Below are 14,401 nucleotides of genomic sequence, written 5' to 3'. Positions count from 1 at the left end.
CATTCGTCCGTGTCCTCCACGCTTCCTCTCCTCCGCGTCTCTCTCTGCGCGTCCGTGGCTGACGTCAGCCACGTTTCCTTCTGGACCGAGCTGGCAGTCGGGCAGTCTAGGTCAAGATTTTAGTCACGGACTTGGCTTTTTTTTTTTGGACTTGGTCATGAAAAGCCAAAGCTTGGCTGGTCACTCTTGGGCCGGTGGAGGCATGTTTTTGCTTCTTGCCGGTCACCACCTCATTCATCCCTGTTGGAGGCCAGTCAAAACAAGACCGGTGGAAATGCTCTAACAGATCGTTAACGGTCAAACATCATAACGTCAGTTTTCAGCTGTTTGTGTGGAGGAGAGACGGCCACAGTCACTGGACCCACTTTGGTGTTTTACACCTTTGGTGGTTTGCAGCCTACTCCGTAGTCCGTACGTATGTATTACGTAATAGTAACTTTGGTGATAATTTGGACGGAGCTTTCCATAAAGTAACAAAAGTTGAAAAAAGCTGTCACGCGTAGTTGTAAAAGGACGGTTGATATGAGCAGCTGAAAGGAGATAACGATGTGGGATCAAATCCCAGCCCCTAATATTTTTCCACTACAAAAACAAAACCAAGACACGAAGTCACAAAGTCACAAAGCAATTAAGCAAACGCTTTGGGTAAAGAAGCTGAGAGAGAGAGAGAGAGAGAGCAGTTGCAGCTTTTACCCCGGTTCTTTCTTTGACCGACGGACCGACCAAAACTTTACAGAAAATCTGAGATGCTGAAGATTGAAGGAAGCAAAGAAAGTTGAAACTTGAAGCTGAAGATCTAGTCTTTGGTGTTGTTTTGTTTGTTGTCAGGTCAATAACAACGATTGGCTTCATGGATCCCCAACAACACAAGGTTTGAAATTTCCTCTTCGAATTCTCAGTTTCCATGGATGCGTTGATCTCTGTTTGATCCCTTTGTTTGAGTATATCAATAACGTTAGGGGTTCAATCAATCTTCAATCACTAGGGTTAGAGTTTTCAAGCTCTCTGATACTGTTAATTTTTATAGTCTCTCTGTCTGGTCGGGTATATAGAACTGGATTGGATTGTGAGAGGTTGGTTGTGTGTGTAAATTTCAAAATGCAACCTCGGAGGCATGAGAGTTTCAATAGACAGCAGCCTCCGGCTTCTAAATTACGTCCCACCTACCGATTCGAATCCGGTGCCAACAACAACCCTTATAGTAGTGGTAGTAGGAGGAGACCTGAGGAGGTACATCGGACTATTAGGAGGAGTTTGAGCCCGCAACAAGATCATCTGGGTGTCAGTCAAAGGAGTGTTGCTTCTATTCAGAGGGAGTATGGCTGGCATTTGGGTGGCGGTGGTGGCAGTAGGACTGATGGCGTCCGCCGCAGGTCAACATCCGGGTCACCGCTACTGCCTCCTTTTGGTGAAATGGGAAAAATGTCACAATTTGAGGAGGAGGAGGAGGATGGGGATTTGCGGAGGAGTTATTCACCACCACCACAACCACCGGTACCTGTTCCGGCATCTGTTCCTTTGGAGTTAAAACACAGACGTGATAGCGTTGAGGCTGGAAATTATAGTGTCAATGATGATTTGAATAGTAGGAGAGTTTATGGCTCCGAGCATAATGATTTTGGAATCAGTAAAGAAGATTTGAATGAAAGCAGATTGACAGCTGGTGGTAAACATGGGACATTGGGTCAAAAACCAATCCATATGGAAGATAGTGCTGTAAGAGGATCCAAAACCATGTTTATCAAAGGTGACACTGTGCATGGAGCATATCATTCTTCTCCAAGCCTTGGTACTGTTATAACTCAAAGAGCAAGGGGTGGCCACCTACCATCGTCAACGCGCAGCATGAGTATACGTCATTCTGACCAAGAAAGGCTTCAGTATGCGGACCGTATATCTTTGGATAGATTACCAGTGACAGAAGCCTACAAAGAAGGAAATAAACCGTTTTTTCCTACAAGAGATGGCTTTTATTCCATGATGTCTGGATCTCATTCCAAGAATTATTTTGCTAGCTCCTCAACCCCGTTGAGGAATGAATTCCAAGATTCCTATCAGCATGAGCAGCATATGCCTTCTTTGGAAGAATTTTCAAGAAGTAGTAGAAAACTTAAAGATTCTGTGAGCATTAATGCATATAGGGAAAGGCCGGTAGTAGAGTTTTCTCGAGACCCTGATTCTGGGCAGAAGAATCTGACATTTTACCAGAGAGATAGTCCTACTAGAGTTGAGTATGATGATGATTATTATTTCTACCCGAACTCAAGGGGAATGATATTTGACGATCGTGAGCTTCCATCTGATCACTTACACAAAGTGATGCATCCACGAGTACCACTTGACTATGACCATTCTCGGATGGGTTATGATCATAGAACTGTGTCAAGATCTAGTACCATGCTCCCTGTTGTGGAAAGAATTGATAATACTGAGGATTATTCTGGAAATTCAAGGAAGCGCATTATGCTTAATAATTCTACTTTAGAAAGGCATACACTATCAGACTACCCTGATATAAGCAGAATATCAAGTGCATCGAAGCAGAGTGGAGAATATATGGGTTCTGGACGCATGCATGACAAGTTTGGAAGGAGAATTTCACAAGATTATGAAACATCGCATTTGGGTGCAGCGCAAGTTTGTCAAATCTCACATCTGAAAGAAGATTATGGTTATGAAAGAGATGGAAACCTGAAGTTTCAGGACAGACAGTGTCCTGTGTCTAAATACGACCCAGAAATGCATAGAAATACTATTAGAATGCAGAGTATGAGAGACAAGCTTGGGGTATATGAACAATCAGATAGGGTGCTGAAAAGAAAATATGTTAATGAAGAGCATGGAAGTATCCAGAATCCTAGAGAAATTATGTCAGGTAAATGGAATGCATCTAGAGAGTTTCAAGATTTGTATGATAGTGGTGAAGAGTGGAATGGTGAAGATGTAGGATCTATGTATACATCTAGATCAGCAAGATTGGGCCATAATGAACACTATAAGGCCCGGAGGAAATATGCTGGAATAGACCAGTATGATGAATTTGCATCTGATGATCGGCTGCCGTCTCAAGACTCTTTGGCAGATGCACAAAGGCACTCAGTTAGATATTATAAACATGGTGATCGGTATGCCAAGGGTCACCAAAACTATGGTTCATTAAGTAGGCATAGGTCACAGCAAGTTGACATAAAAAGTGGCTTTCACAAACAGCACAAAGTTTGGAAGAGAAATGATAATTATCTAGAGGATGTCCACGGAGGTGATGATAATGATGCTGATACATCAGAAAATGGGTTGAGTTCTGCAGCTCCTGAGCCATCAGAGGATTCTGAGGAGTTTATGCAATTGGTTCAAGAAGCCTTCCTAGCATACTCTAAACAATTAAATATGAACCCTGGTGTTCGGAGAAGATACATGGAACAAGGAAAGGCTGGGACTTTATTCTGCATCGTATGTGGCCGAAGGTCTGTTTTCTTTTATGTCATGTTCTTTCTAAGTGGGGTTCCTGTTTTATCTTTTCGTTCCGGAGTTTTTAAATATTACTCTTACAGATGCAGTCAACTTAGTATGCTATAATTTTAAGATTTGTTACTTGGGTATTCTTAGGATTTTTATATAGTTGATAGTACATTGTTGTCTGAGTACTGAGAGGTGGATGGTGGATTCAAATCAATGTGGTACAGGAAGGTACAATGTGGGTAAAAGTTGCACCATGATGCTACTTCAAGCACCTTTTATGATGTTAGGTTTTATGAAAATTATATCATGTCATGGTCTTTGGATTCCATCTATATCGTTCGGTAAATGGCTATTTAGACAATGGTGTTTGGAGTTGTTCATTGACCAATCCTGGTTTGAAATTTCCAAATAAGTCGCTTTTCTTGGGGAATGACCCCATCCAAATGATAATAAAAAGGTGATTAAGCAGTGGATGGTGACTAACAGGGTCTGTATTGTTTCTTTGGTTCCTTTTCATTGATAGACCAAACTAAAATGCAGATGTGCTGTATAATAATTTTAGGTTTCAGTGTTGGAATGATAACTTGCAAAATGGTTGTTTTATGGGTCTGGAGGGTTGGGATTGGTCCTAGGGCATTTGGGTTTCAAATGGACACGAGTGTCAATCCAGGTGCATTTCTTGTATTTATTGATTCAAATTGGGCTCCCACAAGTGAAAACAGGTGACTCACCTCACTCTTCTCTAGTGAAATCTTTAAGGCTCTAGAGTCTATAGTTGTATTTTATAGATCTGGCTATATTATGAACAGTCTGTTTAAAGGTGGTTGAGTTGTTGTTGGGTAAGAAAGGGGAAAGAAGGATCTGTAACAGAAGTTGGAGTAATAGGCCCAGTGGGAATACATAATGTGAGTAGGTTAAAGTTCCCTTTCTGTTGAGCACCTGGAAGTATCTTAACATTTGCTGGTTGAGAAGATAAACAAGTTTGAATATAATGATTGGATGGCATTCTCGTTGGTTGACTGTGTTAAGTGATCTCCGTATATTCTGTATTACCCTGCCCTTAGTTAGAATTCTTTACCAAAATCTAGAGATTGTAAGCTCACTTTATGAATAGGTGGACTTTCCAAATCAATTGCTCTTGGTAATAGTATGATTTGGGAGCTCTTTAGAGGAAAACCAAATCATTTTTTGCCTGTTAGGTTCTTAAATGTCACATTCTTCCAGTGTATTTATGCATTTTTAGGAAAGGGGATTTCGAACCAAATTATGAATAAACAAGGTGATAAAACTTAAGCGGCAGAAGTCTTGTCAAGATCTAGACTGTCATTCGTGCCCTCTCTTACTGCTCCCCATTTGATGAGTACTTATACTTTACGAGATCTGTTTCTGTGTCAGACTTTGTGTCTTAGTGTCTTAAATCTGATGTCCGAAACCTGGCAAAAGGAGGTCTGGTAGAATACGGCTATAGAGTCTGCCATATCGGGTCTGTCACAACTTATGAATTTCTTTACATGATATGAGGGGGATGGTGAAAGCCTTCCAGCAAATGAGAAATGAGACAATCTGAATGAAACAAGGTTTTCGCAACTAATGGCCGTTATATAGTATTTGTTTTTACTTCTTTCCTTTGGTCAACTTTTTTAGTCTTGTTCCACTAATTTTTTTCTGTCTAACTTTTGATTAAGATATCATAATTTGTTCTTCCTTCTGTTATGTGTTAAATACTAGTGGATGCACATTTCTATATGATTTTATCGTGTTTAAATTTTGGTAGAAGTGAAAATCATGAGTTGTCGTCCTTTTACAGTTTGTTACTTTATTTTTCTTCCTGTTACAGCTTCTCGAAGGAGTTCATGGACACCCAACGATTGGTAACACATGCATTTATGTCTAAAAAAGCTGGATTGAGGACACAACACTTGGGACTTCTCAAAGCAGTTTGTGCTCTGTTGGGGTGGAGTACTGTTATCCCCACTGACATAGTACTATGGGTTCCCCAGGTCTTGCCCAAGGCAGAAGCTTTGGCTCAGAAGGAAGATTTGATTCTTTGGCCTCCGGTCATTATTATCCACAATATTTCTATGTCAGACAACAATCCTGAAAATTGGAAGGTTGTAAGTATTGAAGCTCTTGAGGCTTTTCTAAGAGGTGGGTATCGTGTTTTAACTGTGTAAAAAATTCCAACTGTACATTTCTCAGGCATTTGATAGGCTTAAAAAAGGTGAATGAATTGAGAATAGAAAATAAGAATTATATGTCTCATGCTGTATAACATGTGTAAAATTTGACTCGGTGACAAGTTTTCTGTAAAGCTTCATATTCTGTCAAATCTTGATAGATTAGTTTGTATTGTACTTGGTGTTTGAACTACTATTTTTGTTTTGAATTCCATCTTTTGGGTTCTCTATAAAATGGCAGGTAAAGGTTTAATTAGGGGAAGAATCAAGATGTGCCTGGGAAAGCCTGCTGATCAAAGTGTTGTGTTGGTGAAGTTCTTGGGAACTTTCACTGGGCTTGGGAATGCAGAGAGGATTCACAAGTATTTTGCAGAGCAGAACCGTGGCAGAGCAGACTTTGAGCGAGCAACGTCCAACAACGGAAAAATTGTGGAAGCAGGAATGCAGGGAGACAGTGTGGAGGAGCGATTTTTACATGGATATATGGGGATTGCGGAGGACTTAGATAAAGTAGATTTTAATACCAGGAACTGGAGTTTGATAAAGAGCAAGAAGGAGATTCAGGACCTGGCCAATGCTCCTGTTAAACCTTGATGAGAGAGGTAGCTTTATATCTGGGTACAAATACTAATTTAAGGATTGGACAATGCTATACAGCCGAACAATTTTACCGAGCTGACATGTAATGGGGATTTCTTTTGAAATATGTGATACTGTGGTGTGATTGTATAATGTCTTAGGTTGGAAAAGAGATGGAGAAAACAGTTGAAATACATTTGCTATCTTCAATCATGTCAAAAGGAGAACAGGAAATGATATCTTGTAAAATTTGTAGCCACATCCAGTTTTTCATTATCAGTGCAATAAACTGTATTGTGAACTTGTTGCTAGGATAATTGACTTATGGAAAGCCAATTTGCCATCTATTACTTGAATTGAAGGATCACAATCACACAAAATCTTTGGTCCAAGAAGGTTTTGCTTTAGTTAAATTTTATTTTTGATCAGTTGTGAATCAAACCATTAACCTATTTCCCCTGCAACTATTCCGTGGATGTATGCAAGTCCCACCCCAAATTCCACGTGTTGCCACTTTCAATTGGCAATTTTGACAAATGGGGTCTCCCTTTCGTAGCGAAATCCCCCCCTCCCCCCCTTGTAACTGGGTATGTAAATTCTTTCCCCAAGACACGAAACCAAAATAATCTCAAAATTGTAGGATTCCGTTTCATGCGTTCACATCAACGTTCTTTCTAATCTCATCTCTAAGTTCCCATTTTCAAATAATTTAAGGCAAGCTAGTTTGTCTGTTGTATTTTTCACCTTCCAATTAAGAGAAGAAAACACAAACAGGGAGGAAATTCAAATCTTTTCTGAGCTTTTTTGGTTCTTTTTTTCTATTCCCCAAGAAAATAAACCAAGTCGAATTATACACTATTGGTAATGGTGTGAGGTTATAATAATACAGAATGTACATTCAATCAAAACCTATACAAAATCATACTACTTAATCCAACACTTGTTCTTCCAAAGGCTTCAAAAACAGCCATAGGGCATTAAGGCTGCGCTCCTTCCTGTAATAAAAAATTGGTTATTTCCATTTCCAACTGTCATCAGGAACACCTAAATTGCACCTAAATTGGTCAATCAAGTACATAAACAGCAGCAGCGTCGGGTGATCCGAGAACTTGGGCAGCTTCAGCAATTCTATATGCCATTGCAGCTTTATAAGTTGCCAAATCTGCATTCTGCATAAGTACCTGAGCTCTCTGTCGTTTGCGGATAGCTAAATCCACAGATCTGTCTGCTGCCGCTTTCGCCTCTTCAACTTTAAGCACAGCATTCTGTTCTTGCAAAGCATCTTGTTCTGCAGCCAATGCTGTACAGGAATAAAAGTCGAGAATATAAGTTTCCTTGGTTGCAATCAAAAGCTATACTATATCTTTTCAAGAAAAGCAACACTGGTTATTGGCATCACTTGAGAACTTCTAAAACACACAAGATACAATACGAGTGACAAATTTTATGATTTCACCAAGAACATAGAATTTGAAGCAGATCAAGTGATGCATTAAGAAACAGTACATGCAGAGCATCACTCCTCCTAGTGTTCTCGGTTTTTTTTTATAGTTTGTCCTACTAGTGATAAAATGTCAATTAACATTCTTTTAAGGACTATATTGGTGGTATCAGTAACACACCAACACTCAGTCCACATCAATCCCATTATATTTACATGTGAGTGGATTTGCTCTTTTAACGGCCATGCCATGTGAACTGATGAGCTCATCTAAAGTATATGTGACATGATAATGTATTTTATGCAACTGGTGGCTTATTACAAATAATGTCACATGGTGTATGTATAAATCATTTTTACCACTAGCATAACCATATAAAGCAGTGAAATTACCTTGCAAGAAACTAGGTTGTTTTCCTCTGCCAAATTGACTAGGCTGTCGTTTGAATGATCTTCTCTTGCGCATAACAGGCTTTGAGTCCAGCAGTGGTCTTTTCACTTGATGCCCCTGTTAGAGAGGATGGTTATGTTAATTGGCAACCCCATCATCAGTACTAAAACAAGGACAGGCAAAAGTACAAAAATATTCAGATAACAAAGGTGTTGTGGATTCAAAAAAAATCAAATCGATAAATACTGAAAAAAATCACCACACTTCCAATAGCATGACATTCAAACATTCACTACTACTGATACACGTCATCAAATAATAAAGCGAAGATTCTAGACCTACAGAAACTGATGAGCAGGATATACGACTGACGACACACATAGAGGCAAAACTCAAACAGAAAATACCATTTGCCAATCATCTTATACAATTACCTACGGCAGTATTACCAAGATAAATCCTACATCTAACTAAGTAACAAGTCAAACCAGAGATTCCTCCAATACATAAAAACTTCAGGAAGATATATTGCCAAAATATAAAAGATCTGAAGCATAATATATAACTTGTACCTGGAAGACCCTAAGCAGTGACGACTTTTTCTGCTTCCTTTTATTCATCCAATAACTATATACAGCTTCTACTACATCCCTCTTCCCCATGTCCAGAAAATGACTAGCAGCAGCAATTCCATCAGAGAAATCATATGGTTTACTGTAAAATGCCTTCTCAAAGGCATCAACCATTAATTCAAATTTATCCTCAGAAACATGTTCATGATCTTCAAAGTCCACGTTAAACTTCTTCAGCCATTCCTCATCTTCAGAGTCCATGTCATAATTCGCCGTCTTCTTTGCAAAGGATCTAGACACCTCATCTTCCTTCACAGATATGTATGACTCTGGTATGAGAAACGGAGAACTGTGGCTATCTGCATAACCTGGGACTTCACGCACCCCTGGCACAGGAATGGATTTTGCAGTGGCATTACGGTCAGAAGCAGGCTCAGGAATGAACTCAATGGTGGCATTACGATCAGAACATTCCTTGTAAAGCTCCTTGAAAGTAATCCACTCACTTCGATCCGGAAACTCTAGCCTCAAAATATCACTATCTGGGGACCAGATTATATCATGTGTAAAACGGTTAGAGCCCGGCCTTATTACTTTCTCTTTCTCTGCTTTGTGAGTAAGTCGCGTTAATCCATCTTTCTTGACCACAAGAAGCCACTCTCCAGAAGAAGAGGTCTCTAGCATAATGGTTACTCCAACTTCCCTATAACATCTGTCTGATTCAGAGACCAATAAGTTTGCAGTGCAGCATGTCGAATGTAAATCTTGCACCAATCTATCCGCATTCGAACTCACTGCTTTCGAGTTCGTTGCAGAGCAAGTTGAATCTGACCTCCTAAGCTTCTGATTCGAGGCTACAGAAGAAAAAGAAAGGCCATTCTTCTTGATGTTCATTAATTCTGAAACCAAGGCTCCATTTGGTCTCCGTAAAGCAACAAAAGAAGGATTTCTAGATCTCCTCCTCCTCAGTGAACTCCTCCTCTTTTGAATACTACCTCGCGAACTTAAACCATTCCTATACACTGTGCTTCTACAACCTAATTTGGGAACTTTTACAACTGGATGCAATGGTCTGTTTTCGGCGTGATCAACCTCATGCAAGACTACACACTCGTCACTGTCATTGCCACACTGATTAACATCATCATCATCTACAGGCCCATCATTGAGATAATTTACAGGAAGAATTGGCCGAAAAATGTATCTAAAATGCATTTCAGAGTGCATTAGCGTGAAACATTGAGGAACTGCAGAAAAGTCCACAGAAAACATTGGCATGAACTCCTTGCTCCCAAAGAACTTGCAAACACCAGAGCCAACAGTAGAAGAACGTACCTGAAACAATACTTAGGATTTGAAAAACTGTATAACAAAAAACAAAACAAAAATAAAGGTATACATAGACATTTAGATGCTACAACAGTCGTCAACAGCCAATTTAAATGTGGTAGAGCAACCACTTACCCAGGAAAAATTAATGCCAGGCAAGGCAAAAACAATGCTGAGGGGCTCCGAGACAAGGAATTGAGAAAGCTCAGTCAATTGCAGGCTGGACCTCGACATGTACACGAAAATCGAATACAAAAGCCGAGCAGCCCAGTTTCGTCTACCCCATGAAGACTCAAATGTAATGTGAAGCACTTCAGGGCTTGCAAGATCCAACCTCTCAGCTTCTACCAAGCTGCCACTGCCACTTGTCTTCCTCCTCTTCCTCGCAAACCTCTGCCCGTACATTCTATCCTCAGAGCCACTTTGATTCTCCACATTGACCGAGTGACCGGTCCGTCTCCTCTTCCTGGTATATACAATCCCGAACCTCTTATACTGCTTGAGCCCGTCAGCCAAAACCTTAGTCTCAACAGGCTTCTCAAGGACTCGACTGACCGAAACAACTATATTCGGCTTAGGCTTATGACCCGCTAGCCGGGTGGCTCTGGTCCATCCCTTATGCTTCAAACCAATTGCATCAGAATCACGACCTTCCCCGTTGTTCTTGATGAGCTTGAACCAGTCCTCGTCCTCGCTGGTTCTCTCCAGCTTGACCACAGAGGATTCGGGCCAGAGGCGGCGGCCCGAACGCAAGACTCGGGCTCCGTCCACCCCCTTCCCCATCCCGAAAACCCTCGTGGTCCTCCTCATCTCCACCGATGGCATTTCCTTCCTCAAATTCCGAAGCACCACCACTCTCGGCCTCGTCCTCTTCCTCCTCCTCGACTCACCCGCAGCCCGTCGTCTCCGAGTCGATCTCCGAGTCGACTCAGTCCCAAACTCGGACCCGAAACTCTCAATCTCAGAAAACGGCGACGCCAACCTCATATTCACATGATTTCAAAGAAGGCGCCATACCTCAGCACCGGGAAGGAAAAAAAAAACCTTCGATTTCTATGGACTCCCCGGGACTCGGCCTCCGACTCGGGACTCAGGGCGAGTTCGACTTCATTAAAAAAGATCAAAAATTTATCTATAAAGGTAAAAAATAATAGGTAATTGAAAAGGAAAAGGTAACTGGGTAGTCAAGAAAGATAATCAAGATGGATATGAACAGGAACTATACAAAATCAACAAGAAGAACAACATAGGAAGACATACAGAGACTAATTTACAGGCGAAACACCGAGATCTGGGAAAAAAGATAGAGAGAGAGAGATGGGTACGGAAGATCGAAGATCGAGGATCGGCGATCTTTTTGAGTTGACGTTGTAAGAGAGAGAGAGAGAGAGAGAGAGAGGGAGGTTGGAGATCGGCGAGGGGGGCAGTTGGGACTGTGCGTGTTTAGGGAGTATCGGCTAGGGTTTATGATAAAAACCACAGAGGGGGAGAGTTTTGGGGAAAACCAATCGCCGACTCATGGGAACCGTTGGATAAGAGATCTGGACGGTGGGAAATAAAGCGAGGTTTGTTTCTTTAAGAAGGATTCTCGGTCGCTCCAAAGAGAGAGTGTGTGGGTTTGTGTCTGAGAGTGTGAGACTGAGAGAGAGGTTGATATTTTCTTATTTTGTTTGTCTAAATGGAAAAGACTGAAATAGGCTTTGATGTGACGCGAGGGAAATTTGGGAATTAGGAAGTGTGGGAAGGGGTTTGGGTCTTTTCATGGCAATTGAGATTGCATTTCGGGGTAAGAATCGGCGAGTATTGCTCCACGTAATTCGGGATTTCAATTTTGTTACGGTTGTAAATCTTGAAGCAGTAAAACTCCCAGATTTCTCCTATTAATTATGATACTTTTCTTTTGAATATTTTTCTTTTTTTTTAATAAATTACTAATACTTGTATTATTAATGGAACATTTATGGTGTATTTGAATAAAGTAATTTCAATTTCCACAGATATTCTTAAATCATGGGAATTGCGATTTCATGATTTTAAATTTCATTAATTGGGAATTCAATTGTTTGGAGACAGGAATTACAAATTCTAGTGTTTGAATGACGGCGGTCATGGCTAACTTTCTCTAGTTGGGCCACGCCGGGTTTTTATCAATGGTGGAGGGGCTCTCAGTGGCTGGATAGTGGGTTCTGTGATTTGCTCCGATGGTGTGGTCTTTGTGTGCCAAATCTAGGCTGTGGTGGATTTTGGGGGATTGCGGTGGGATTCATGGGAGCCTAGTGGCGGTTTGGCGGTCTGGGGTGGAGAGTTGTTCATGGGTGGGGGCGGGTCTCCATCCAGCAAGGGTGGAATTGCAGAGGTGAGCTCAGGTTGGGGGAGGCTCCATGCTGTAGTTTTGCTTTTGAGGGCCTATCACGGTTTGGATTTGGTATGGGGAAGTTGGTCACCGATCTCACTATTCCGGCAACCGGGATTTCCAAATAGTCGGGGTCATTTACTCGGCGACGAGACATGGTTCGTGACGGCAGTATTTTGGTTTTTAGTAGGGTTTGTTTATTAGTTAGGTTAGTATTAATAAGTCCCTACTCTTTTGAGATAGGGTTGGGTTCCTACTCCTTTGAGTTAGGATTAGGTCTAGGTGCTATGCCATGCAAATGGTGTCATCCCGAGGACGAGGACTTTTTGGTTCAATTCTGGTTTACTTTTGGTCGATTCGCTGATGAGAGATCCTCTACACGTGGTCTGATACTTTTGGACACTATGTTGAAGAGGACGCAGTCTTCTTTGCGGTTGATTATGAGGTATTACTGGAACGTTCGGGGTCATATGATCAACGTAGCCTTGGAAAGGCCACTACTACAATTCTTAGCAATAAGCACATACAACATTTGTGTCAAAAACTCAAAATTGGGCCAAAAGCCACATTTGTTGGTGTCCAAGAGCCATACCCACGTTGCAACCACGTTTTTTGGGTCAGTGGCTTTTAGGCCTGTGGCTTTCTCCAAACCAATCACGTTTATATCAAAAAGTGAGATAGGTTGGGTTTCTGACAATTGTGGGGCCCGTCTAAAATACCCACCAAAGTTATGTGTCTAGCAATTTAAGTTTAATTGTTTTTTTTTTATTTAATTACACCATAAATGGTGGGCCCCTTAATTTAATCTCCTAATATTTATATCCTGTTTAAGGATATCTCTATTTGTGTTTGGCCCAAACTCTAGGTTACTTGACCTAGTGGTAATAGGATTTAATTAGAAGGATCTAGAATCCTAATCAATGTAGAATTACTTTCCTTGTATGATTGAGATTCTATGCATTGTAATCCTCTATATAAAGAGGCCCCTATTATCAATGAGAATATACAGCAAATTCCTCTCAATTTCAGTTTCTCTACAACACGTTATCAGCACGAAGCCCTAACCCTGAAACAAATAGCCAAACCCTAATTCAAGAAGCTAAAAACCTTGAATCCGAATACAAAACCTTGAAGCCTTTTCTGTCTCCATCTCAAACCTTGAAGAAATCAATCCCAGGAGCCCAGAACCGGCGGAGGATTCACCGGAACCGGCCTGAAAAGCTCCGAACCGGTCTCCAGAAAATAAAAACTATCTCTGACCGGTTCGCATAGTTCCAGGTCACCTTCCACCTTCATAGTTGGGGAATACCGGCATCAGAGCTCCGGAATCCTTCACCAGAAATTTCATCTCCAGAATCGGCCGGAAAGTAACTGAACCGGCCACCGGAACTGCAGCAGACCCCTGAACCGCCTCGTCCAGCACCCTCGGCAGTACCTGCACGCAGACCCTCCGCAGATCCTCGGCAGGACCTCGGCAGCCCCCCGCGCGCATCTGTCGACAGAGTCTCGGCAGCCCCTGCGCACATCTGTCGACAGCTCTCGGCAGCACCAGCGCAGGCCCTCGGCAGCACCTCTCGGCAGCACTCGGCAGCACCAGCGCAGCAGCCCTGCAGCAGCCCCGCAGCAGCTCCGGCAAGCGACCACCGCCGGCCACCACCATTTTCCGGCCACCTCCGGCGACCAAATTCCGGCAACTTTTCCGGCCACTTTCTGGCGATTTTTCCGACCACTTTTTCCGGCGACTTTTTCCGGCCAAATTTCCCGGCGACTTATTTCGAGGTATTTTTTTACTAAACATTCCCGTTTTTTAGAGTTTTTAAATTCAATTTCTCTTCTTTTCTCGGGGACTTTCAACCTCCCTTCTTCTACCCCCCCTTTCTTCTTCATAGGGGAGACCAAAAGCCGAACTGTGGGGGTTCGTGCTCACTCCAAGCTTGGAGCTTGTAGAGTCCTCCAAACTCAAGAGTTTGTTGAGAAGAAAATGATCGACCACACACATCATTGTTTCGATCTAATCCAACCCCTCTTGGAATCGAATTTCTTGGAAGTGACTACGCTCGGAAATTCCTAATTTCTTGGAAGCGACTACGCTCGGAAATT

The 14,401-nt window shown here is 41.8% G+C and overlaps 2 protein-coding genes across 2 annotated transcripts; one reads left to right on the top strand and one right to left on the bottom strand.

Annotated features, from left to right (window-relative positions):
* The first annotated feature begins 628 nt into the window (after positions 1–628).
* LOC133718560 (uncharacterized) lies at positions 629–6,610 on the top strand. Its single transcript, XM_062145421.1, has 3 exons — positions 629–3,464; positions 5,297–5,607; positions 5,878–6,610. The coding sequence occupies exons 1-3, from the start codon at positions 1,099–1,101 to the stop codon at positions 6,228–6,230; spliced, it is 3,030 nt and encodes a 1,009-aa protein (XP_062001405.1). The 5' UTR covers positions 629–1,098; the 3' UTR covers positions 6,231–6,610.
* A 383-nt stretch (positions 6,611–6,993) lies between these two features.
* LOC133714036 (uncharacterized) lies at positions 6,994–11,588 on the bottom strand. Its single transcript, XM_062140049.1, has 4 exons — positions 10,084–11,588; positions 8,620–9,954; positions 8,050–8,164; positions 6,994–7,515 (listed from the first exon to the last, which is right to left on the bottom strand). The coding sequence occupies exons 1-4, from the start codon at positions 10,933–10,935 to the stop codon at positions 7,280–7,282; spliced, it is 2,538 nt and encodes an 845-aa protein (XP_061996033.1). The 5' UTR covers positions 10,936–11,588; the 3' UTR covers positions 6,994–7,279.
* Positions 11,589–14,401: the final 2,813 nt, after the last annotated feature.

This window comes from Rosa rugosa, chromosome 6, assembly GCF_958449725.1.
Source record: "Rosa rugosa chromosome 6, drRosRugo1.1, whole genome shotgun sequence".
Taxonomy (NCBI): domain Eukaryota; kingdom Viridiplantae; phylum Streptophyta; class Magnoliopsida; order Rosales; family Rosaceae; genus Rosa; species Rosa rugosa.
This window is presented reverse-complemented; position numbering and strand designations above follow the sequence as displayed.

Coding starts and splice junctions, on each gene's coding strand:
- LOC133718560 (XM_062145421.1), top strand. CDS start 1,099: ATGCAACCTCGGAGGCATGAGAGTTTCAATAGACAGCAGCCTCCGGCT. Junction 3,465..5,296: donor TGCATCGTATGTGGCCGAAG/GTCTGTTTTCTT, acceptor TTCCTGTTACAG/CTTCTCGAAGGAGTTCATGG. Junction 5,608..5,877: donor TCTTGAGGCTTTTCTAAGAG/GTGGGTATCGTG, acceptor ATAAAATGGCAG/GTAAAGGTTTAATTAGGGGA.
- LOC133714036 (XM_062140049.1), bottom strand. CDS start 10,935: ATGAGGTTGGCGTCGCCGTTTTCTGAGATTGAGAGTTTCGGGTCCGAG. Junction 9,955..10,083: donor CTGGCATTAATTTTTCCTGG/GTAAGTGGTTGC, acceptor GTATTGTTTCAG/GTACGTTCTTCTACTGTTGG. Junction 8,165..8,619: donor CACTGCTTAGGGTCTTCCAG/GTACAAGTTATA, acceptor CCTCTCTAACAG/GGGCATCAAGTGAAAAGACC.